At 40.3% G+C, this 26,090-nt stretch overlaps 1 protein-coding gene across 3 annotated transcripts in view; it reads right to left on the bottom strand.

The window, feature by feature from the left end:
* Window positions 1-26,090, bottom strand: part of LOC309635807 (uncharacterized protein) — a 447,043-nt gene that overhangs the window by 206,162 nt on the left and 214,791 nt on the right. For 2 of the 3 annotated variants that reach the window (XR_014249020.1, XM_082407526.1), the window contains 2 exons: window positions 25,997-26,069; window positions 22,498-22,656 (listed from right to left, as the gene is read on the bottom strand). Coding sequence is in view for 1 of the 3 variants with exons in the window: in XM_082407526.1 (XP_082263652.1) it covers window positions 22,498-22,656; window positions 25,997-26,069 (232 nt within the window). In the remaining 2 variants the exon portion in view is untranslated. Of the gene's footprint in view, window positions 1-22,497; window positions 22,657-23,773; window positions 26,070-26,090 lie in introns of those variants that run through there. The other variant, XR_014249021.1, reaches the window with a different exon arrangement.

The following is a 26,090-nucleotide window of genomic DNA, read 5'->3' as shown; positions in this document are numbered from 1 at the left end:
ATCAATCAGGCCATTCTAATGGCATCTGCAACAAGGAGTGGTTTGCAGTTAGTCCAGTTATAAATTTTTCTCAATTTGCTAACCATAATTAAGGGTGCTACAGGCAGGAATCACAGTTTTTCTGATTCTGTGTTAAGGGCTGGAGTGCAGTTTTCAACAGGAAGTTTCCAGATTAGCTCCTGTATACTTTGATCACCTGTTCATCAAGAGATTCTCAGGGCCTCCCTTCTACTGACTGAATACAAATGGCCACTGGAGGGAGGAGAATGGGTAGAGCCAAACCTTCAGTGTTCCTCTAAATGCTTCAACCCTTTCTCCCTTCTTGCCCATGAGACTACATTTTAAATATGGCTTTAACTTTCAAATGTAAGAAATACTCTCCTTGGACCCTTTAGAATATATGCCTCCTAATTTTATAAATTTAAATCCCATTGATGGCTGGTGATGTTAAACCATTTCAGTTCCCACTACACATATTTCTGGAGCATTCCATAGGCCAGATGTTTTCAGCTCTTGGCATACCCATTTCTATTCCTTCTAACTTTCCAACTTGTTCCGCACAGTGCTTGATGCAGTCAGCTCTTACAAGTGGATTGCTGAGTGAATAAAGCAACCCTGCAAGTGTGTTGAAGAAAAGTTGTGAGTTGATTAATCCTCCTCTTCCACTAGGTGGTGCTGGTTGCTATGTCGTATGCCTTGAAATGTTTTAAAGGCCTCAATCTGTCACCATTTGGTTGGCAGTAGGGCTTAAAGGGAGGCAGAGAGTTTATTTGTCCAAGCCAGGAATTTCTGAGTCTTCGCTGGGCCTTTTCCTCTAACTAGATGTGTGGGTTTCTTAATTTCCTATTCTTAAATAGGGTGAATGGCCCTTTACCTAGCTGTGTCAGAGGATGTGGTGAGACATTCTGCTCTCTCTTGACACTTCTCAGAGGCCCATTTTCCTGGAGTCTGGGGACACAGCTTTAGAAGACCTAAATGGGAAAGGGGTTGTTTGGCTAAGAGAGTAAAGACATAGGCTTTAGTGACTAGTACTGGACACCTCACTATTACCTTGACCACTGGCCATTAGCATTTGGTCCCAGGACTATTGGTGATCCCAAGGATCTCTGTTTTTGCCCATGATATTGCAATTTAGATGTGACTTTTACTTTCAAAATGTAAAAAATACTCTCCTAGTATTGTTTAGAATATACTTACAAAGGGAGCTTTTAAAGAACTCATGTTCGGGCAGGACAACGTCTAATGTAGTAGTGTTCTGCTTATCAGGCATCATGAGGAAAAGAGGTGTTGCATATAAGCAAATTTTCCGGATATCCAAACCTTATTCCTCTCCATGCTAGATCTTTTGAAAATTTTGCAGCATTGGAATAGATAAAAATAGTCCTAAAATATATTGTGCATGCTGTGCTTTCTTAAGCATAATATGCTAAATTTAATTTATTTAATAACTCAATCATCTCATTGAGTTATGTATGTATGTATGTATTTTTTAAGAGCTGTTTTATAGTCTAGTATTTCTGCCCTGAAAAATTAGCTAAATGCTTCTATCATTCTTCCTTCCTTCCTAAGCATACTCTACTCTTCCATTTTTCAAATTTTCAATCAATGGCATACCCTAAGCTGGATACCAGATTGGCAGGCTCAGTGTGGGTTAACACCGGTGATATCCTCCTCAACTGAAGTTCTGCATACTATTATCTTTGGACAGAGGACCCCACTCCCTTCCTGCCTTCCATGGGGTCCTCTGGACTCCTGAACATCTCAAACTCCAGGAACAGTTTCCTAGCCAATTCTCCAATAGGAGACCTCACTCTGGGCACAGTCACTCTCTGAATACCTCCTTCCTATCCATAATCCGTAACGGAAAACAGTTTTGTTAAAGACACCAAGGATATAACACTAACATAATAAAATAGGGAAGGGAGGGTGGAAATCTACGGAAGTCAGAGCCACAGTGGTAGGCTCTTACCAAAAAATGAGACTCAAGAAAAGAGAAATAGCACACAGGACATCTTTATTCAGAAGAACAGAAACCCAGTTCAAACTCTCTTAAGCTCAAATGTTCATGAACAGAAAAGGGTCTGGAAAACTTCAGGAGAAGATGGCTACAAGGGTTCAAACAGCTCCTAAGACATGATTGCTCTACATCTCTGCTGTGCTTGCCTTTGCCTTGGCTCCATGCCCAAACCTGTCTTCTCCATTCATGGTCCCCAGCAGATCCAGGCTTATACCCACCTGGCTTCCAGGCAAATGGAAAGAGAGTTTTCTCTTTCCAATAATTCCTACAAGCATCCCAGAATTGACTCTCACTGGCTGGGCTTAGGTCTCATGGCTCCTGAAAGTCAATTATTATGACTGAAAGCCTGCAATATACTGATTGGCCAGATCTATCTCTAGAGATTAGAGGAATGGGTCAGACAACCATAACCACATGGACCTAGAATTTAGAGTTTGAGTGTAGTTATTCCGCAAAGGAAAAACCATTGTATTGTTACCAGTATAGGTGTGAGTGGATGCTGGGAAGATAAAACCAACAGATTTGTGCTAAAGAGGCTAACAGAGATGAACAAGTAAAGCCTGGAGGCCAATTACCAACTCCTATTATGATTCAAAGAAATCCTACCACATACCAGCCATGTCCTCCCACTGGGTGCCTACCTACTATACAACCTTCATCTTTAAGGTTCTCATCTCACCCCCACCTGCTTCCAGGCAGAATTAGGAAAGGGAGAAGGTTACTGCTGAAATCTCCATTAGCCAAACATCTCTGAATTCTCCAAGATCTTTTATCCTATCTGTCAGGTCTTCAATTACTTCAACTAATTTTTCTTTCTTTTGACAAGTCTTAAAGAGGCTCAAAATCACAACTATTTTTCCAAGGACATGAATATTGTAGAAAACAATCAAATATAGATCAATGGCTAGCCCCATGTTACTCTGATGGTTGACCATACTATCACACAAGAGGACCACCTGTGATGTAAATCTAGATCATCCTTCTTATCAAGTTCCCCACTATTTAATTGGAAATTTTGAAAAGTTCTAGAAGACCCCATGGATATCTTCCTCATCTTCTCCTTCCTTCCTTCCTTCACTACACAAAAACGAACTGAGATCCTACTATGTACCAACCACTGAGGATACAACCATGAAGACACCAGTCAAAGTTTGCCCTTGCAGAGCTCACTAAGCGTGGCATAGACAAGGAAATGGACGATTATAATAGAGTGGTCAGCACTAGCATAGAAGTAGACATAGGGTGGAATGAACATAAAGATAAGGGCCCTTAATTCCTACTGGCAGGGTCAGAGAATTGACTGGATGTATTCCCATTATTGTAATGCTCTCAGGACGCACTTGCCTTCTTCTGATCTCCACAAAGTACCCGAGATGATATATGGGGCAGGAAGGAAAACACCCCAACATATACCTTAGACATTAAAGAGCAGAGATTCCTAACTTGGGTCCATGAGCACTGGTTTTAGGGGGTTAGGTTGTATACAAAATTCCCCATGTTTGTGCATTCTTCATGGGAGAGGATTTATAACTTTCACCAGAGCCTCAAAGAGACCACGATCAAAAGGGTTTAAAAGTCACTGCCCCAGAGAGAAAGAGAGAGAGAAACAGAGAGACAGAGAGACAGAGATGCAATCCCTGATGAAAGATTTCTATTGTTTGATGGGGAGCCAAGGAATGAGGGTGATTCCAGCTGAGCTGGACTTGCATCATCTCACTTCCTTTAAAACAATTTCCAGCTAAGATTGAGATTCTTGAAAGTATACTAATGGATGTTTTTTCTTCTTCTTTCTTTTTCCTTTCATGGTGACGGAGCCTATTGCAAGTTGATTAGATTAAATTAGCCCCTGCTTGTGCCCCACCCCCATCCCTTCCGCAGGGGACATTGAGCAATATCCTGATCAGGCCATGTGTGGATCTGGGCTGTGTCTGGCCTTCTTGTGAAGTAGGCGAGGCTTGGCTCCAGTGCCCCCCTCTTCAGTAGTCCCTCCTGAACTCCCATCCTTTAAATATGTGTCTTTCCCCTCAGGAACTATCCTGTACTCCATTCTTCTTGTTCATCTTCATTGTTACCAAAGGTAAGGTGCTGGTTGATAAAGGAAGGAATTCATGATTGCATTTCAAGAGAAGATTATCCAATAGATTTGGAAAGCTCTTCAGGATTCAAAGGGATGAAGCTTTGATGGCTGAATGACTGTCAGAGGAATTGATATTTCAAGTCACTAGAGATTCCCAAATCACACTACAAAGGTGCCTGCTGATTCAGAAGGCAGCTGTGTACTCAGAGGCTAGGTCACAACAATGGGCCATACTTTATGAGAGTCACTGGGCCTCCCTGCTTATTAACTTCTTTCTCTGTCAAGTAAGAGGATTGGACTAGATTTTCTCCCATGTGCCTCTAGCTTCAAAATATCAGAAAACTGAAAGAGAATTAAAAAGCTACTGAGGATCAGACTGGGGCTCAATGTACAAACAAACTTCCAATAAGCAGAAATGTCCAAACATAGAATGGTAGGTAGTAAACTCCCTATCACGGAGATGTTGATGCAGAGGCTGGGCAACCCCTTGCAAAAGATATTATAGAAAGGAGTTTTTGTTGTTGCTCTGTGTGTGTGTGTGTGTGTGTGTGTGTACTCATTTGTTCATTCAACAAATACTGAGAAAACCCCATCTATCTGCTAGGCACAGATGAATCAGCATTGAAACATAACACTGACAACCTCTGCCTTAGTAAGTCTGCATTCTAGACTCAAGACCAGGTGGGTAACACACATCTACAGTGGTTAGGTATGATATAATAGGGAGGAGCGGGGCCTGAGGCAAACTAGAGAGAATATGCCCTAACTAAAGGCATTCAGGTGTTAAAATTATACTCATTTTGTAGGCCAGATAAAATAGGTCTGCAAGCTGAATTTGACATTGATCACAAAATGGTGATCCGTGGTCCAGATAATAATAAACGCTTATTGAGTGCTTACCATGCACCAACAGTGTACTAGGTACTTTATAAATATTAAGTTACTTATTCCTACAATTATGGTACTCTTATCAGGGACAATTATTACCTCCATCTTACAGATGAGAAAGCCAAGGCCCAGAAGAATTAAGATGGGAGCCCAAGTCACCTGGCAAGCCAGGAAGTCTGACTTCAGATCCATTTTTGAAACTCTATGCTGCCTCCAGATGATTTCTCTGATTCTGAACTTTTTGATTATGTGGAATTGGACTTATCTGATCAAACTAAAGAAAGTGACTTAGTGAGTGAGTTTTACTTACTTCTCTTTCAAATAACCTGCTTCATACAGGTTACAGTGAAGAGAGTCAGAATCCATTTTTGACTTGAACCAGAATAACTTCTGACATTTCATCTCATTTTAAAAATTGTCTTCTCAGAAATAGGTAAACCCCAGAAGATGCTATTGTCAGACTGTATCCTTCCCTGCTAAACAACTGAAGGCTGGGGTGGATCAGTGAACAAATAAGCTTCTATTTTACATGTCAAAGGAGCAAGCAAATTATTCATTCTTTTATCTAACAAACTTGTCCCTTGACCACAAAGTGCAGAATTTAAGTAGAAGAGATCTGATCATCTAGTGTAACAGTTAGTCCTATGGATGTTAATAAGATTTACAAGAAAATAGTAGCTTCATGGTCAAATAACTGGGAATATCTGAGTTTAAAAGAGTTAATCTAGGTTTGTTATTTCAAGACTTGTCAGATCCTTTACTGTGCTATGCCCTGGGAATCCTTTTTGCATGGAGCATCTCTTGAGCTAGGAATATTCTGCAGAACAGATTTGGAAACCCTGGCCTAACCGTCCTAATTTTCACACATGTGGAACTGAGAAGCTTGGAAAAGATAAATGAGCTACCCAAGGTCTCACAGTTGATAAATAATAGCCTGAAATAATAATAGTACTAAAAAAAAGGCCATTGGATTTTTATAATCATGATAGCCTAGAACTGAAAGTAATCTTAAAGAGTATCTAATTTAAGCTATTCATTTTGTTTGAAGAGGAAATACCGTTCCAAAGAGGATAAGTTACTTGCCCAAAGCTGTACAGGCAGAGTCTGGACCACAATCCAGGCTTTCTGCCTTCTCCTTACAAGGGAACAAAGTGAGAATGATTTTAATTACACTAACCAGAAATGACTGTTAACCAAGATTTTCCATGTACTGTGTAAGAGCTTCTGCTAAATGTTATAGGACCTTTACAAGACAGACAACGAGAGGCTGCTGTAGCCTCAGGAAGAAAGCAATTGAGAGGCGGTTGGTGATTTCACATTAGAATCACATGAAGAGCTTTAAAAATAATTCTGAGGACCCTTGCGTGGCTACACTCTAGAAGCTCTAGATGATCTAAATCTAGAATTTGGAGGTGGGATGGTGTCTTGGTATCTATATTTTATGAAGCACCCCAGACGATTTTACTGCAGCCTGGGTGGAGAACCACTAACCTAGAGAAAAATGAGATCTGGATTGGGGAGAAGAAAGAGGGGAGACTGTAAGAGAGCCCTCAGGCCAGAGGGTGTCCAGGTCATCAGCAGAGAGGAAGTTGTGGTGCTTTTCTTATTATACAAACACACACACACACATACACACAATCCTTAATTGTCTAGAAGAGGAGAAACAGCTTAGTGGGAATAAGACAGCAATAGGAAGCGATAAATAAAAGGATCACTACCCAGCCTTGGGCCCACCTGGGTCTTGATGGTATGGATTTGTAGGAGATCCTATCAGCATGGCCCTGTCTCTCTTCTGAAACACTCCATACTCTGTGCACAGAAGCAGAAAGAGCAGGCCTAGGGGCTACTTAGACCTTTGGGTAGACAAGATGGACAAAGAGGCTTCTCACTAGCCACAGAACTAAGGGGTGACAGCAGGCAGTTGATAGATTCCATGAAGCTTGTCCTGTGTCACAAATACAATGAACCAGTGATGACTCCAGTGAGTAGACCTCACTGCAAGTGGGTACATGTTAACTTACTGCCCAGGAAATGCCACTTGGAGTGAGTTCCCTGCCCAGGATAGTGGTGGCCCACTATGCTCATATCTATGTTCTTTAGATTCCTTTCAAGACTTTCTTGCCATCTTTTGGAGATTATTTTTTAATTTCAGACAAATTTTAGACCTATAACCATCACTCCAGTTATTTCTGTAATAATGACCTTCTTGCACCTTGTGGGACTGCCAAACACAGCCACTTCATAGCTGATTATGAACTTGTGACTCAGTGGCCGACATTTTAAGACAACATTTAGCCAGCTCCAATGAGGAGTCAGCAGCCAGCATCTTTCAGCAATTACTGTAATTTATGTATTAAGAAACAAAATAGCAATGCTCAGATTTCTTTAATAGATTCTTCACTAACCAACCACATGAGGATGGAGTCTGATTTGTCGGGGAGCTGGCTTCTTGTCCTTCACTTCTGATCAGAGCGAGTCTCAGAATGAAGTGCGATCTGAGATTACATGGTGGCTTTCTTTTCTTATCCTTCCTTCCCTTTTATTTAACTACCCTCTGCTCCAGCCAGAACCCAAGAGGAGCATGTACAGTGTGTCTTCCAAATGAACTGCCTGATCGTTTATGACTCAGCTGTCCAGAGAGCCACAGCTGGCTTGGTGTTGATTTTAAAAGACTTTCTCTCTCTCTCTCTCTCTCTCTCTCTCTCTCTCTCTCCAGTTACACACTGTGAATTGATAGCCAATTCCTTCCATTTGGCCATGAGTCCTGAGGAGCACAGAGGGAAACTCCTAGTTCTCTGGCTTCCCGAGGCTTCGGCTCGGGAAGCAGCTTATAAGGTCAGTGTCCCAAACCAAAGCAGACAGCAGTACAAATAAACAGCCATGGGGAGACAGACACGGAGTCAGGAAAATCCCCTACATGACTAGACTATCAGTTTCAGTAGGGCTGCGGCTGGGAATGTCAGGTTCAAGCCCATGACACTGAGGCCAAAGAGTCTGCCTTGGAATAAGTGGTGTTCTCAAGACCATTTCTCCTTAGTCAGTGACCATATTTTGTTAAAGAAAAAAAAAATCATGTGGGAAGGGTGGGATTCAGTTCAGATAATTATAAAAATGATGCATTTCCAGGATTTTCCAGGATTTGAATTAACTGAGGTGGAAGGACAATCTAAATGAGTAAAAAGCCTGAACTACAGAAGTTCTCAAAAGACAAGTGCCAGTGGGAAGGGGTCCTACTGGGTTGTGTTCTAGAAAAAGAATGGTTGTTTGAGACACTAGATGTCCATTTAAATCCTGGTTACAACTGCAGTTTGCTGTGATAAATGTTATCAAAGTTGGTTTTGTCATGAAGCTAATGAAGCTTATATTTCAGAATCCCTCTCTCAGAGGGACACAACTAGGAGGCACTAACAATGTGTTTACATGGTCATATGTTGTAAAATTTGCAAAAGTAAACTGTTTTGGTATTCTTTTTCTTAAAGAGGATTCTCAACTTATATAAACTTCAGACCCCTTAACACCTGAATTTACCCCTGTTGGGAAAGGTGTTTGGGGACAGGGGTGGTGGAGAAGGTGATTGCCTTTGGAGTTCACTCTTGTTCCTGTTGATTCAGGATGAGAGGAGGAGGTACTCTGCTGGGGGCGGGGTCCCAGCTTTTCATTTTCATTGGTGACATAGGGCTCCCCTTTCTTCTTCCAGGCCAGGCTCCCTTGTGCCCCTCAGAACAATTCAGTGTGCCCCTACAGACACCTCCTGTAATCATGATCCTTATCTTAAAGGTAAATGAGAAAGTTCATGTGCCTGGCACAAAGAAAACATTCAATAAATGCTAGCAGTGTTGGACAGATTTTGTGTGCTCAGAAAGGTACCTCCTTTCTTAGTAGCCTCACATCCCTGGGAGGCATGTGGCTCAAGTCAGGCCTTTCAGAGTCCTTCTCTGGGTTATTTCAATGGGAGCAGAGTGAAGAGGACCTCTTTTCTCCCTTCCCAAGGCTGTAAAGGATATGAACCCATGGCTGGTAGTAGACGGGACTCCTGCCTTATGGAAAAGCTGGTCTGACAATGAATGGGGAGAGGAAGCCAGTAGTCCTCCAGCAAGTCCCATCCCATCTTCCTGTGGGTTTATGAGCCAATACATTTCCCCTTTCTTCTCCAGTAGGTTGCTATCTCTTGCAACCCAAATCACCTTGACTGACGCATCTTTTATCTGGAACCACACTATCATGGAAAAAAGTTCAATCAGCTCTCTACTTCTCTTTTATTAGATCAAGGCTTCCTCTTGGGCATATTCTCTGCAGAATCATCCCCTAAAATGAAAGTGTAATCACTTTTATCAACACACCTAACACGAGTGAATTACTACACGTTTGACATTTTCAATTCAACCATCATGTAATGAACACCTATTAGGTCCATGGCGACTGGATCCCATCTGGACTAGGTGAACTACCTGGAACTAACTGTGCTTATACTGCAAAGTAAACGAGCCATAACCTTCCAACGCTCTACTGCTGCAAAGGAGGAGGAATCACTGATGGCTGACTAAGGAGCCATCAAATGATGGCTGCTACTTCTGGAATAACTTGAGTACCATGTTCATGCTGGATTTAAGATTATCTGAGAGCCTGAAGGACATTTTGACCATCACAAAAGTTAAAACACAGAACTAGATGTGCTGGGTGTAATGGCTTTGGTCTTACTGAAATTATTCAGCAGGAGACAACCGTTCCTATTAAGGACATCTTGGGGTGGTGATTCCCTGTATTGTAGGGCTGTTTGACTAGATGTCCTCAGTTTTTACTGAGTATACCTAAGTGTATACCACAATTCAAATTGATTTAGTCAATACTCAAATTAGTGTTGCCAAGAATGGGACTTTTTTTTTTTTTAATAAATTTATTTATTTAATTTATTTATTTTTGGCTGTGTTGGGTCTTTATTGCTGTGCATGGGCTTTCTCTAGTTGCGGTGAGCAGGGGCTACTCTTCATTGCAGTGCGCGGGCTTCTCATTGCAGTGGCTTCTCTCGTTGCAGAGCACAGGCTCTAGGTGCATGGGCTTCAGTAGTTGCGGCACGTGGGCTCAGTAGTTGTGACTCACGGGCTCTAGAGCACAGTCTCAGTAGTTGTGGTGCATGGGCTTAGTTGCTCCGCGGCATGTGGGATCTTCCCAGACCAGGGCTCGAACCTGTGTCCCCTGCATTGGCAGGCAGATTCTCAACCACTGCACCACCAGGGAAGCCCTGGGACTTTTCAATTAAACAGTTAAGAATGTCTAGCTGCGCGGCTATGGCGCTCCCGCTCGCCGCTCTGCGCGTACTGTTGGGCGGCTTCTTCGCGCTCACGGGGGCGGCCAAGCTCTCGGAGCAGATCTCGGCTCCGGTGTCTGAGCAGATGGGGTTATCTTCACTTTGGTGTCTCTGAAAGAATCACTGAACACCTGCATCCCAGCCATCGTCTGCCTGGGGCTCCTGCTTATGCTGGATATCTGCTAGCTCTTAGTCCAAACTAAAAAGATGTTCAGACACCCTAGGAAGAAGTCTCCAAGTGCATTCAAGGAATCCTGGGAGTAGAGTCTGTCTTGCCTCTTCATGCCATGTCACTGCCAAAGCAGGAACATGGTGGAACACAGAGTGTCACCTTGTTACCAGTACACCCAAGGTTGGCCAGTGTTGAAGTAGACATCTGGTCTACCTGGCCCTGCTTTCTCTCTTGGACATTTACTGCTCTTTTTTGAGGGGTACATGTTACACATTCTAGCATTTCTCATGTGAAAATAGAAAATAAATTTAAATCACCCAAACTTTAAATGCCCCCCAAATAACTACTTTCAATTCCTTTGTATAACTGTACCTCCCAGTTTTTTTTTCTGTGCCTTTATACAGACTTTTTTTAATGAAAATGAGACCACATATACGACTTTATTACCCGCTTTTTAAACCTAATACACTGTAATACCATTAAAAAAAAAAAAAAAAAGAATGTCTTATAATGAGTTTATGAATATGCTTATGGTTGATTTTGTAAAGTGATACTATTGAAGAGCTTGAAAATAGTCCTTTTCGTAAGTAGGTTATATATATTCAACTTGAAACCCAATTTTCACAGAAAGTGGGAAAAAAATATATTTCAGGCCAGTTCACTATCCAAGTTTTCACAAATTATATACTAGAAAGATCCAAATTATAAAGTGAGCAATGTATAGTAACTCACCCTGAATAGAGTGTTGGATTGGAATTCAGAAATTCTAAGTTCTTGTCTTAGCTCTGTCCCTAAATTACTGCAATTACTCTGAGCCTCAGTTTCTTCATCTGTAAAATGACACGGTTGGACTACATACCAACTGCCATTTATTGAGCTATTACTATCTGCTAGACATTATACTAGGAGCTTCATGTACATTATTAGACCACCATTTATTTCTCCCACTAATTCTTTTAATAGGTAATACTTTTTAATCTCTTATCCTGTACAGATAAGGAAACTGAGGCTCAAAGAGATGAAGAAAATTTCCCAAGATCACACAGACAGTAGGTGGCAGAGTAAAGATTCAAAGTGGATTAGACAAGGTCCAGAGCCTACACACATAACTACTATTTGATACTGTTAGTCTTGAAGGATCTCAAAGATTCTTCCATCTTTAAAGTGCTTTTCTTTTATTTCTATGTAATAATCTATTTCAATATTAACAGGGTTGTCTTATCTTAATACATTTGGACAAGATTGTGACAGTTAATTTCCAGTTAATTCAATTGTAATCAAAATGTGGTCTCAGACCTATCTATTCAATTATAACTGGATCAGAACTGATTTTCAGCAAAATCAAGATATACTAGTCAAGAAAACACCGATGGCCATTTGATTCCATAACTTATTCACCAGCTCATCCTGACCACATTACATTTTTTAGACATAAACCCCATTTAGAAGATGAATTTTGTCCTGAAAGGAGAAATTAAGCACTCTTGGCTCTTTCTCAGTCAGTAAAATCCTAAAGCAAACACTAATTTTTTTCCTGGTCTCCAATTGCTTTACTCCACCCCAGCCACCACAAACACTGTCTGACCATGTGGTCTGACTGGTTGTTGTTGGTGGTGGCAATTTTAATTCTGCTCCACTGCCTCCAAAAGGGAGTTTGGGATTCCAAGTGAATCTATTAACAAGTTCATGTTTAGCTCATAGAGTGTTTCTAACTCTGTTTGAGGAACTGAGGGATGGCGTTGCAAAGAAATATAACACACAGCCTATAGCCTTATAGGTGCTCCAAATAGTGACGGCACAAATGAAGCAGACAGAAATATAGAACAGTGTAAAATAAAGGGTAAATGATGTTAGGAACTCATAACTGTCATGGTAGAAATGAAGGGGGAAAATGGTAATCAAGGGCTGGGGTGGGGAAGAGAAAGACATTGGGCCAAGGTATATGCAAGACTTCGATCCATTGGAGAGAAGGGGCTTTCCACATAAGACAACTTTGATTAAGGTGACAGATGTTAACGAAACTTACTGTGGTAATCATCTTGCAATATACATGTATGCCAAGTCATTATGCTGTACACCTTTAACTTATACAGTGTTGTATGTCAATTATATCTCATTAAAACTGGAAGGAAAAATAAATAAAATTAAGAAAAGAACCATGATGAGGCACAAGGAGGGAAATGAACATGACAGGCTATAGCACTGTGAAGAGACTTTCTGTGCTGAGAAGACTTCTAATCAAAACCTCTAGTTAAAAACTGGAAAATTCCATCAGAAAGGGTCATCGAGGGCAGAAACCACATTTTTTTTCACCCATTACCATGTCCTTGTGCCTATAACAATGCTCGACAGTATAAGTATTCAAGTAAGTATTCAACAGTACTTATTAAATGAATAAATAAATTATTAATCTGCTTTCATTACCTGAATGTTGTATTTCATACAGACCTGCTGCTCTCAAAGTGTGGTCCCTGGACCAGCATCACTGACATCTTTGTATTTTAAAGAACCCAACTGTCTAAATTCAAATAAATAAAACTTAGATTTATCCATTTATTCTGACTGCTACTTTACTGTATGGGAGTGTCTCTGACAAGAAGAGGAAGTAGCACCTTAGACCTTGGTAAGGCAATGCTACTCAAAAATCAAATGATGAGGTACCAGTTTAAGATGGCCGCCTGACCCAAACATTTTCCCTGCCTTACAAAAGCCCAATAAAATGATGGCAAAAGGGTAACTGATGAGAGCCAAGAGAATGGGAGGAACACCAAGACAATACCAAAGATTTCAAGTAGCGTCTAAAAAATTGAACAGGACAGAAGACTATGGGACCTTCTCGGACCATCTCGAGGGTACTTGTGCTGAAGGCAGATTCCTGAGGAGCTGGGCCCAAACGATTAGCAAGGCTCCCTCTATTCCAGAAGTAAATCAGCATCATTCACAATATTTCACAGAATTTGAGAAATGGAAGAGACCTTAGAAAACGCAATCCTACGGCTGTTATCAAAAAAACAACAAATTACAAGTGTTGGTGAGGGTGTGGAGAGAAGGGAACCCTCTTGCACTGTTGGTGGGAATGTAAATTGATACAGCCACTATGGAGGACGGTATGGAGGTTCCTCAAAAAACTAAAAATAGAACTATCATACAATCCAGCAATTCCATTTCTGGATATTTTTCCAAAGAAAACAAAAACACTAATTTGAAAAGATCTATGCACCTTTATGTTCATTGAAGCATTATTTATAATAGCCAGGATATGGAAGCAACCTAAGTATCCATCAATAGATGAATGGATAAAGATGTGATATATATATATATATATATATATATATATATATATATATATATATATATATTCACACACACACACACACACACACACACACACACACACACACACACACACACAATGGAATATTACTCAGCCATAAAAAAGAATGGAATCTTGCCACTTGTGACAACATGGATGGACCTAGAGAGTATTATGCTAAGTGAAATAAGTCACACAAAGAAATACAAATGCCATATGATTTCACTTATATGTGGAATCTAAAAAACAAAACAAATGAACAAGCAAAACAAAACAAAACAGAAACAGACTCATAGATATAGAGAACAAACAGGTGGTTGCCAGAGGGGAGCGGGTTGAGGGGGGTGGGCAAAATAGGTGAAGGGGATTAATAGGTACAAACTTCCAGTTACACAATAAATGAGTCATGGGGACGAAATGTACAGTATAGGGAATATAGTCAATAATACTGTAATAAATTTGTATGGTGACAGATGGTAACTAGACTCATTGTGGTGACTGTTTGGTAATGTATAGAAATATCAAATCACCATGTTGTGCACCTAAAACAAACATAGTGTTGTAGGTCAATCATACGTCAAATAAATAAAAATAAACATAAATAAAAAGCAAATGCAATTCTAACCTCTGCATTGAACAGGTGAAGAAACTGAGGCATAAGGAAGTTAAGAGACTGCGCCCAGACACACATGAGTAACTAGCAGACCTAAGACAATAAACCACATCTATTTCCCACTATGCTTTCCACCATATCCCACTGCCTAGGTCAGATAATCAGGATTGTCAAGGCCTTCCATGACTAAATCCACTTCACCTTTCCAGTCACAGGCATCTCTCTAGAAAGTTCCCAGGTGACTGCTAACGCAAATACTTCTAAACATTTGGCTAAAACCACAATTCTACCATAATAAATTATCTTTAGCATTTAAACACTTAAGAAGAAGACACTTATACTATCAACAAGGTAAAAAGCTGATCTGTAACCTGAAACAAAAACTAGTTTCCCAAATGTTAATACCTTAGACTTAAATAACATTATGTTATTTGCATTTCTTCCCAGGTTTGCCTTCCTAAAGTTTCAGTAATTTTAGTATTTTTATATCTCATCTTACCAAAGGATAAGGACCAGCCTCAGAACCAGTCCTGATTATGGTACTGCGTAATCAAAGAATTGATATTTGACCTGTTGCAGTATCTAAGGTAGCTCTCATTCTCTGGTTATTCAACCAAGTTCCTTTTTATAACCACATTTTACTTGTTACATCATTGGACTTTTAATTTTCTGTCTTTCATCCAGATTTAAGATTTTCAAACCTAGTGCCTTTCTGAAAGTTATTTATTCTTTAATTGGGCATGGCTGGTAGTACCTAACACATTGTCTTTGGCCTATTAGCATTACTGAAAACTAATATAAACCCTATTGGTATTTTATTTAATATAAGCCTAAGTGGTATGTTATTATACTTATGAGAGCAGAACTTTGCAACCAGTACACTGTGCCATTCCCTATTGTTACACATGAATCCCAGAGGTGCTGAGACAGAGACCCCCTGTCGCTCAAGCCACTGGGAGCCTGCGTGTCCAGGAGCCCCAGGGGGAGGGGAGGGGAGGGCAGGAAAGGGACACCAAACACAGCCTTTGTGTGTTATGAGTTAATGTGTCATTAGGTAAATGTTATCACTTTCTACATGTGCCATGAAATGCAATGTTTGGGAAGCACTGGTCCAGACAATTCATCTCCATGGAGTGGAGGGGTTGAGTCTGTGGTCAACACTCTTTTCTAGGACAGGAAGCTAATTCATCCTTTTGTAACACACTGTGACACGCCTTTTCCACTTGGTTATTTTGTGTGACCACCGGTGCTGATGAACCGTGGGACCCTGTTTTGCTAGTTCTGATTGGTCTTGTTCTGTTTACAGCACCTGCTTTCCTTGGAATTACCCTCAGTTCCCATTGTTTTTTCTTTCCTGCTAATACAGAAAATAAAGGGTACTTAACTATAAAGAATAGAATGATTTTTTTCAGAGAAGAAACAAAATGTTCATTTATAATTATACTCCCTTAATTTACAAAATCAATAGGAAATGAAATATGACTTATTATATTAATCCTCTTTGTATTACAATTATGTTTTCATACCGCTTTATATCAATTTTCCTTTTTTTGAATCATTAGGAAGAGTAATTTTTCCTAGACAGCTGCAACCTATTTTGATCAAACACTTATTTATTTTATTTTATCTATTTTGTGGTGTTCAGCTTGGCTAAGGGAAGCCCCTTTAGGTGGTTCTTTTGTCCTCTGAACATTGCCTCTGGCATTTTATAAAAGTATGCATGCTGTCTGGCAGCACAGGTGGTCCCAGACCCATCCTGACTTTCCCTTGACTCCAAGATCTGGAATCAGCTATCTCCCAAAGGATCTTGGTGTCCTTTAGTGGAGAAAAGTAAGAGAGCCCCAAATCTGAGCGTTAGCAATGCACAATGAGAACAGCTGGTGGGAGTACTGACTAACAGAACTGGAAAATACATGTGCATTTTTAAAGAAGGCCATGAGTTTACACAGAATTTTGCACTTTGGTGTAGTATGTTTCCACATGCTTCTTTTCATACAGTATGTGGTTTTATCAGCCACTAATACTCCCTATAATAGCGGCAACAATAGTGGCAACAATATTCTATGATCCCATTATCATACCCCCCACCAAAAATTAATATCTTGTTGTAGGTCCTGTGGGCTTTTTTTTTCTTTAACAAGTCATTTAGTATTTTCATCTTTAAAATAGGATTGATTCTCTTATTCTCCTAGTAGTTGAAATGATCAAGCGAAATGTTGCAAAAGGCCATGAAAATGAAAACTATTTGTCCTACCTACTCCTACGTATTCTAGTACTCATACACGATCTTCCCTGGGCTCCTAGAACACACCTATGTTTTCCCATTTCCTTATCTTTGCTCACAATGTGCCCTCTTGCTAAAATGCCCTTTCTCCACTTCTCTGGGCTCAGTTTAAATGGTGCCTCATCCGGGAGCATTCTAAGGCTTCGAGGCAGGATGAATTCTTCCTCTTCTGTGCTTCAGGAGTACCTCAATAATTCTGTTTTTTAAAAGCATTGGATTTTGTGATTTGTGTACACATTCATCTCCTCTAAAAAGATGAGTTTGTGGAGGGCAGAGATCATATTTTATATACCCAGAGCCTTGTGTGAAGTAAAGAGATGTCTGCTGAATTGAATATTGGTTGGGTTAAATCACTCACTGATTCTTCTATTCTTGTGCAATTAAACAAACCCAAAGAGTTACTGATGAGCAGAACGAATAATTATTTAGAACACTACTTACTCTGATAACATTACAGGCTCTCAGGATTGAAGTGTGGGCCTCTTAAACTGTGCAACAGAACCACCTAAGAGGCCTGTTAAAAATGCAGATACTCAGGCTCTACCCAAGATCTAGTGATTGAATCTGATGATGGAGCCAGGCGATCTGCATTTCTGGCATATGCTCAGATGGTTATTATCCACATCAATGTTTGAGAACCACTGTCTTCAAGAAATTCAGGCCCTCGTCTCATCCAAGGCAAGAATCCTACCCAGAGACTCTTGACAACTATCTTGCCCTCATTCACATATCTTTTAGTAGCTGTTTGCAAGGGCCTTGAAACAAGGTCCTTCTGATGCTACAATAGATTCATTTCCCAGGAAGGGAATCAAGGTGTGTGTGATAAAGAGAGGAAGAAGATACTTTTGAATTTGTAATATTATCTCATACCGACTAGTGAGATTTTAGAATAAGCCCCCAGTGGAGCAGCAGTTCTCTCCATGTGACTGAGGTGTACTGAAATGTATGTGGGATTCTGCATCAGAATAGGTAGATTTAAAAAAAAAGTTTTTATTGGAGTATAGTTGATTTACAATGTTGTGTTAGTTTCTGCTGTACAGCAAAGTGAGTCAGTTACACATATACATATATGCACTCTTTTTTAGATTCTTTTCCCATATAGATCATTACAGAGTATTGAGAAGAGTTCCCTGTGCTATACAGTAGATCCTTATTAGTTATCTCTTTTATACAGAATAGGCAGATTTGATTCCTAGCATTATTGCTTGCTAGCTGTGTGAGCAATGGCAGGTTAGTAAGTCTCTCTTTTTATTTTGTTTTCCATAAAATGGAGATGTGATAGCCTCCTTTGCTCTCAAGATTGTAAAGAGGACTTTGTGAGAGGCAATGACATGTGTAAAAATGCTTTATTAAATCTCAAAGTGGTCTTTGTTTATTGTTATGTTCAATGCATAAGTCGATTTTAAAAGCATTCAGAGCATTTCTTTGACTTCTCCCAAGCTCTCCTGGCTGGTAAAGTGGACCCTGGGTGCAGCGTCACTGTAGACACAAATGTAATCCATGGTGCACATGGTGACCCACCCCAACACTAGTCACAGTGCCCACTAGGAGTGATGGCTTGGTCCCGCTGCCTTTCGGCCATAAACGGGAGTTAAGTTACCCATTTACACAGATGAAAATGCTTTATACAAACCATGCCACGGATTGTGTTCCCGTTGTTTGCTAACATTGCCCTGCTTTGAAGGGGGTTGAGCTCTGCTTTTTTCAAATGTCTGACCTAATGCTCAGTTTGATTTAGAAGTGAAATGGGGCTGGGCCATACAGCTCAAAACAAACACTTTAGAAATTAGAGTAAAGGAGGTCATGTCATCTGTGGAATTAGAACCAGCCCTTTGTGATGGCTTAGCTCCTCTCTCTCCTGCAGGAAGCAGTTTTATCCCACTTAGTCACCTCAGTTACTGCCTTCTGTAAGCCCAGAGTCCCCAAGTGCCTTGCACAGATGGTCACTCAATATTTCTTGAATTGTATATATACTTTTTATTCAAGGTAGATCTTGGTGTAAGACATGCTGCACTGGTCAATGTGGTGGTGATCACTTAATACCTCTCTGTAGAACTCAAAGTTCCATATACAGCTTAGATAGTATCTCTTATTTGGAAGGGTCCTTGACAATCCAGCCTTTTCCAAAATGTGCTCCCATGGAGCACTAATTCTGTGAGACACTCCTTGAAGAAGTTGGAGCGGGATTCCATTGTTAACTAACTTTAGGAAACACTGCCCATTCCCTCTTGGGAGGTCTGAATGCACACGGCATATTGAACGCTGAGAAGTCCTGCAGTAGTTTCCCCTTTTGTTTTGTTGTTTGATAATATGTGACACGATTTGGGAAATTTTGCCCTCTTCTTACCTCAGCTTCCTACACCCTTAGTGGTGTGACACAGGCTGTATACACAGTAAGGGGAACCATCTCTTTTTAGGCTTTTAACTGCCACTCACTGCCTGTGAAAATTTGTCTCTAGACTAACCCAGCTCCTGACTGAATGATCTTGTGATGATATTGCAGCCTCTGATTACCTTCGAGGTAAAAGTTAAGAGCATTTGTTTTCTTCAGCATTATTTTTGAGTAGTCAGTAAGTTCTCATATTTCAAACACCAGAAAGGAAGAAAAGGCGCTGAGTGAGAGTCCTCCTTCCCACCTCAACCCCCATCTGCTCAGCTCCCATTCTCCATCACCACCACCACCAGAAGTAACTGCTGCTTTTAACTTCTTATTTAACCTTCCGGACAATCAATGCTTAAGCATATCAGTGCCAATTCATATATATATATGAACCTCTTTTTTAGAAATACTAGCTTATTTTACACATTTTTCAAAGAGCAAAAATTGTTCACCATCATTCTAAGGGCATAAATATCACAAAACTGGATTCTGCTTTGAAGCCTTAACTTGCTCACATGAAGAAGAGATAAGAAATATGCTTGTGGAGGGCCTAGAAATCTTGCGGTTGGCAAACCAGAGATTTCTACATGGCAGGAGGTCCCATTAGGATTTGCAGTGTGTGTCAAGTTCACAAGCAAACCAAAATGCAAAGCCTCCTTCCAACTTTGCCATGCAGAGATCTCTCCTGGATATTTCATTGCTGATATGAAATATGCATCATTCAAATGCAAAGAAAAAGAGGTAAAATACAAAAGGAAGATTTGCGAAATGAAAATTTTAAGTACCATTTGAAGACTAGCAATTAGAAGGCCAGAGGGAGGAAAAGGGTAGCCACAGATGACACACTGAGTGAAATATTCAGTAGTAACTGCTACTTTTCTTTGAGTTTTAAAAAAATTTTATTTATTTATTTTTATTTTTGGCTGCATTGGGTCTCCGTTGCTGCGTGAGGGCTTTCTCTAGTTGCGGTGAGCGGGGGCTACTCTTCATTGCAGTGCGTGGGTTTCAGTAGTTGTGGCACGCAGGCTCAGTAGTTGTGGCTCACAGGCTCTAGAGCACAGGCTCAGTAGCTGTGGCGCACGGGCTTAGTTGCTCCGCGGCATGTGGGATCTTCCCAGACCAGGGCTCAAACCCGTGTCCCATGCATTGGCAGGCAGATTCTTAACCACTGCGCCACCAGGGAAGTCCCTCTTTTTCAGTTTTAAACCACTGAGACAGGGTGTTTGCCCAATCATCAAGGCAGTGTAACAGAATGGCTAAGAGGATTTAAAGTCAATCAGGACCCTTTTCATGTCCAGCTCTGACACTTACTTTCTGTGTGATGGTGGGCAAGTCACCTAACTTCTCTGTGCCTTCATCTCATCATCTGTAAAATGAGCCAGTAAGAGTATCTACCTATCAGGACTATTGTGAAGGTTATCGGAGATGGTGCCTATAAAGAACTTAACCAAGAGCTTGACTCAGCTGTATTAGTATTTGCTGAACAGAGGTGATTTTTAAGGGGACTTTATTAGTAGATGAACTATTTAGGTTGTATCCTTCCCCATCCAAGTAGTGATCCATTCACTAAAAAGTTCAGACCAAGAGCAGGTCGTTGCTACATAGATTGGTTAGTTTGTACCTGAGTACTCTGATTTTTTGTCGTTAGTGATGCTTGTGATTTCCTTTTGCTACTGCCTTAGAAAGTTCTAATTTATCCAAGAGATTTGGAGCTAACTGGGTGTATTAACGACTGAAAGACAATTTCAGTTCCAATGAATGACAGAGTCAGATTCTTAGACTTTATCTTAGTCCCTGGAAATGGGTTAGTGGACCAGAGACATTTCACTAATTTGTAGGAATGGCTGAGAGAAAGATTCATTTCAAATCTTATCCATTAACTCAACAGAAACTGTATTAAATCCATGTTCTTTACATACAGTAGAGATGATACTTGAAAAGGATCACAGTCTGAAACCCAGCTGTATAATAAGAACCACATTGCTGATGTCAGCAACTAGGAAGCTGTAGCTTGTTGAAAGTCTTTGGGACTCTAGCATCCACTCATATTTATAACATTTTTGCTTTTTTACCCTTGAAATGACACATCATCTTAGAGTTTCAAAGAGAGTTCCAAGTCAGAGAGGGCTGAGCCTATTTTAGAGCTGATGGGAGAGTCATGGCATGAAAGTAGCTGTCACCCAACAAATGAGGAACAGAGTTACTTCAGAAACTACAAATTCACAAATTTCTTTAGAACTAAGATTTCCAGACAGCTCTCAGACACTGGAGGAAGACTAAGTCTTTGGAACCCACCACAATATAAGTGAAGCAGGGTAATTAACATATGGCCAGTGAAATAATGGCTAGCTGCACTTGACAAAATATCCAAGCATTTCCAGGGAATACGCAAGTTATGGATCATGGGTTATTAAATGTAGGTGTACATGTCTCATTGGGGCCCTCAAGATAAATAGTATGAAAAACAGTACTTAATATCTCTTGATGATTCTGCTCTAGAATCAGCTAAATGACAGGAAAATTGTCATCTGTTATAGATGAGAATAATAAACTCACAAAGTAATTTTTATCCTGAATTCAGATAACTGTCTGTTTCTCCCTCCCCTCCCTTTCCACATGCTGTAATGGGATAAATGATGCTTTCAATCAGGGAGGGATGGGAGAAATTAAGAGGCTTTAGGAAAAGTATATCCTGAATTTCCAAAAAGCTCTCTAGGTCAGTCCAGAGTCTAGTCAGAAAGTGTATTCATCCTGCCTGGATATTTCCATTGACAGTGGAAGCAAGGCAGGGACAGCTGAAAAGGATTACATTTGTGACCCTTCCCAGGGAAATCCTAAAGTTGAAGATACTTAGAGGCTCACAGCTTGTTACCATTTTCCCTTAATTTCTCTGGGTAAGCAGTCATGCTGAATGAATTTGTGATTCACTTAATAAACGCTTGGGGGAATGATTTCTTGCTTCCCTGAGCCATGTTTTTTAATCTGGTCTACACCACCCTTCAAAATATGAAAGGAAAAAAAAAAAAAAAGCCTTAGAAAACCAAATGACTGGCTTTTCTCAACATGGGTGAAGAATGTTTCCATTCTGTTTGTGTTATTATGGAAAGGAGTGGGATGGGCACTAAATTAGGTGTCAGCCCTACCTGCCAGTGGGGTGGCTGAGAGAATTACTACAAGTGGCTTGGAAAGTATAATAACGTCTAGAACTATAAAGTCATATTATTCTTTTCTGTTTGGTGAGCCTATCAGACTTCAAAATGCTACCTGACTAGCTTCCCCAGAACATTACTGTATAGTTAAGAAAATACTCAACAAGGCTATCTAAAGTGTTCACCTTAGATATGTAGTTTTTTTCTCATTCGAAAATCGTTACACAAAGCCATGTGGTCTAACCATTGCACAGTCTCTTTAAAAACCAAAACAAACAGAAAACATATATTCTACTTACACTGAACTGAAGGATTTGCTTGGCCCAGTCAGCTGACGTGTTATGCTCAGATGGACCTCGGCCAAGCTGATCTGGCTGCTCTTCAGGTGAAACATCCAGATGGTCCAAATAACCAGCTTCTCCTGAAGTTGTTCGACTGTTCTGCATGGACAGGCTTAGCTTTAAGCAAATCATATAGCATATTAGTTTTAACATTTTATTAATGTTCAACAGGAAAATAAATTTCTGAGAACATAGTTTTAGTTTACAAAGAGGGGCAATGTGCAAAGTCTTTCCAATGCTCTGTGGAGCACAACTTAATAGAGATCGTTCTGTTGACAGAGCATACGTTGGTATGTAAAACATAGGTTCAAGTTCAAATGCAGGGTTGCCACTTTCAGGGTATCATTCTCTGTATATTTATATACTGGTATACATCACTAATCCTGGAGTAAACCGGTTGTTCAAGGATACTATAGCATTGCCAAATAGCCAATGTTTCACTTTAAGTTATAGCCCCTGAACTTTCTGCCAGAAATTCCTTATACATATCTCATACCTATTTCACTTAAGTCAGTAGGAAAGAAAAATTAGAATGTTCCCATGTCACAAGGTTCCTATGTGAAAAATGTATCTTTGTATCTGCAATAAGGTGTTGTGGACATGGCCTTCCTGTACAGGGAATGTTGTTGGCCTGCTTCATGGATACCTGTGTCAGTTCTGCAACTACAGACATATGGTGCTGAGAGCATACAACATGCTTTGCATAGCCATTAAAGCACTATTTAAACAACCACAGTGAGGTGGTTTCAGTTTGGCAACTACAAAATGGATTACACATTGCTATTTAGATCACTTTTTTTTTAAATTTTAATTAATTTATTTTTTAAACATCTTTATTGGAGTTTAATTGCTTTACAATAGTTAGTTTCTGCTTTATACGTATACGTATACATATATCTCCGTATCTCCTCCCTCTTGTGTCTCCCTCCCACCCTCCCTATCCCACCCCTCCAGGTGGTCACAAAGCACCGAGCTGATCTCCCTGTGCTATGCGGCTGCTTCCCACTAGATATCTATTTTACATTTGGTAGTGTGTATATGTCCATGCCACTCTCTCACTTCATCCCAGCTTACCCTTCCTCCTCCCCGTGTCCTCAAGTCCATTCTCTACGTCTGTGTCTTTATTCCTGTCCTGCCCCTAGGTTCTTCAGAACCTTTTTTTTTTTTTCCTTAGATTCCATGTATATATGTTAGCATACGGTATTTGTATTTTCTCTTTCTGACTTACTTCACTCTGTATGACAGACTCTGGTCCATCCACCTCACTACAAATAACTCAATTTCATTTCTTTTTATGGCTGAGTAACATTCCACTGTATATATGTGCCACATCTTCTTTATCCATTCATCTGTCGATGGACACTTAGGTTGCTTCCATGTCCTGGCTATTGTAAATAGAGCTGCAATGAACATTGTGGTACATGATTTTTTTTGAATTATGGTTTTCTCAGGGTATATGCCCAGTAGTGGGATTGCTGGGTCGTATGGTAGTTCTATTTTTAGTTTTTTAAGGACCTCCATACTGTTCTCCATAGTGGCTCTATCAATTTACATTCCCACCAACAGTGCAAGAGGCTTCCCTTTTCTCCACACCCTCTCCAGCATTTATTGTTTGTAGGTTTTTTGATGATGGCCCTTCTGACAGGTGTGAGGTGATACCTCATGGTAGTTTGCATTTCTCTAATGATTAGTGATGTTGAGCATCCTTTCATGTGTTTGTTGGCAATCTGTGTATCTTCTTTGGAGAAATGTCTATTTAGGTCTTCTGCCCATTTTTGGATTGGGTTGTTTGTTTTTTTGATATTGAGCTGCATGAGCTGCTTGTAAATTTTGGAGATTAATCCTTTGTCAGTTGCTTCATTTGCAAATATTTTCTCCCATTCTGAGGGTTGTCTTTTCATCTTGTTTATGGTTTCCTTTGCTGTGCAAAAGCTTTTAAGTTTTATTAGGTCCCATTTGTTTATTTTTGTTTTTATTTCCATTTCTCTAGGAGGTGGGTCAAAAATGATCTTACTGTGATTTATGTCATAGTGTTCTTCCTATGTTTTCCTCTAAGAGTTTTATAGTGTCTGGTCTTACATTTAGGTCTCTAATCCATTTTGAGTTTATTTTTGTGTATGGTGTTAGGGAGTGTTCTCATTTCATTCTTTTACATGTAGCTGTCCAGTTTTCCCAGCACCACTTATTGAAGAGGCTGTCCTTTCTCCATTGGATATTCTTGCCTCCTTTATCAAAAATAAGGTGACCATATGTGCCTGGGTTTATCTCTGGGCTTTCTATCCTGTTCCATTGATCTATATTTCTGTTTTTGTAGATCACTTTTGTTTTTGAAAGATGCTTACACGATCCCCTAGAACTCACCATTTCAGGCTTTGCTTTAACTTCACGTTTCATCCACTGCTAAAAGCTCTTTCATTTTGTTTCCTTCTATTCAGGATCCTTTTTCTCCCATAATAGCTTCCTATGATTTTCCCTTTTCCCTGGCTGTTAACCAAGTTGTTCACTGAATATTCCTCCAAGTTTTTGTACTAGCTGTACAGTGTAGTAGTAGTGGGGATAGTGGAAGTGCTAGTAGTAAATAATAAATAGTAAATTGTAATAATAATAGAACAATAGCTGCTGTAGTGGAAATAGTTTGTTTTTGCCTTCTTAACATCCATTCCTCCTTCTGAAAACAGCTCCGCCGTTTCCTTTTGGAGAACTGACTTCTCTTACTCTCAGCCTACATGGGCACACGACCTAGGCTTGGCCGACTGGAGCTGTCCATCCACCCTTTGGTCCCAGTGACTAACTCACTGCTGGACATGTGATCCAAAGAGGCCAATGAAACCCCATTCCAGGGACTTCAGGAGACTCTTGGAATCTCTTTTTCCTGTGGTTGCCCAGAAAGGAGGATGTCTCAGCAACCACCCTGCCATCTCACGGGGGACAGTCTGCCTGAGGGTGAAATTAATCAGAGGAATATAGAGAAAACCCAGAGTGAGGACCTTGGATAAACTCCTAGATCCAGACTGGGCTTCTATCACTTAAACTAGAAGAATTCTGACCAATACAGGATATAGTATTTATTGAGCACTGCTTGTGTATCAGGCACAGAGATAAATGCTTTTACTAGCTGTTCTCTCATTTAAGCCACACAACAGGACTGTGTTTGTTCTTATTGTACAGATGAGGAAACAGAGATTTAAACAGGCTAAGTAACTTGTCTGATGTCATACAGCTGGTTAGGAACACCAAAACCTCTGAACTGATAATATTGATAAGGCTGAGTTTAGCAAGATAGGCCTGTGACATCAACTCAGAGAAATACCCAGATTGGAGGGCTGCTGTTACCTAGGCACTGAGGCACTAAATTGAAAGCATCAATTTATGCACATTGGGGCTTAGAGTCTTTATCAAGCTGATCTTGTCAGAACTGACCACAGATGAAATGAAAGCCAGACAAAATTCTACTCACTTGACCATGGGGCGGGTTAGATCCTGGGATTCTCCACAGGGAACAGGAGTGAGGACAGTCAGTTCCAATGCCTCTGTGAAGAGACAGTATGTAT

Source organism: Balaenoptera borealis (assembly GCF_965194805.1).
Source record: "Balaenoptera borealis genome assembly, chromosome: 10".
Lineage (NCBI taxonomy): Eukaryota > Metazoa > Chordata > Mammalia > Artiodactyla > Balaenopteridae > Balaenoptera > Balaenoptera borealis.
Note: the sequence above shows the minus strand (reverse complement) of the source record. Positions and strands in the feature narration are given on the sequence as shown.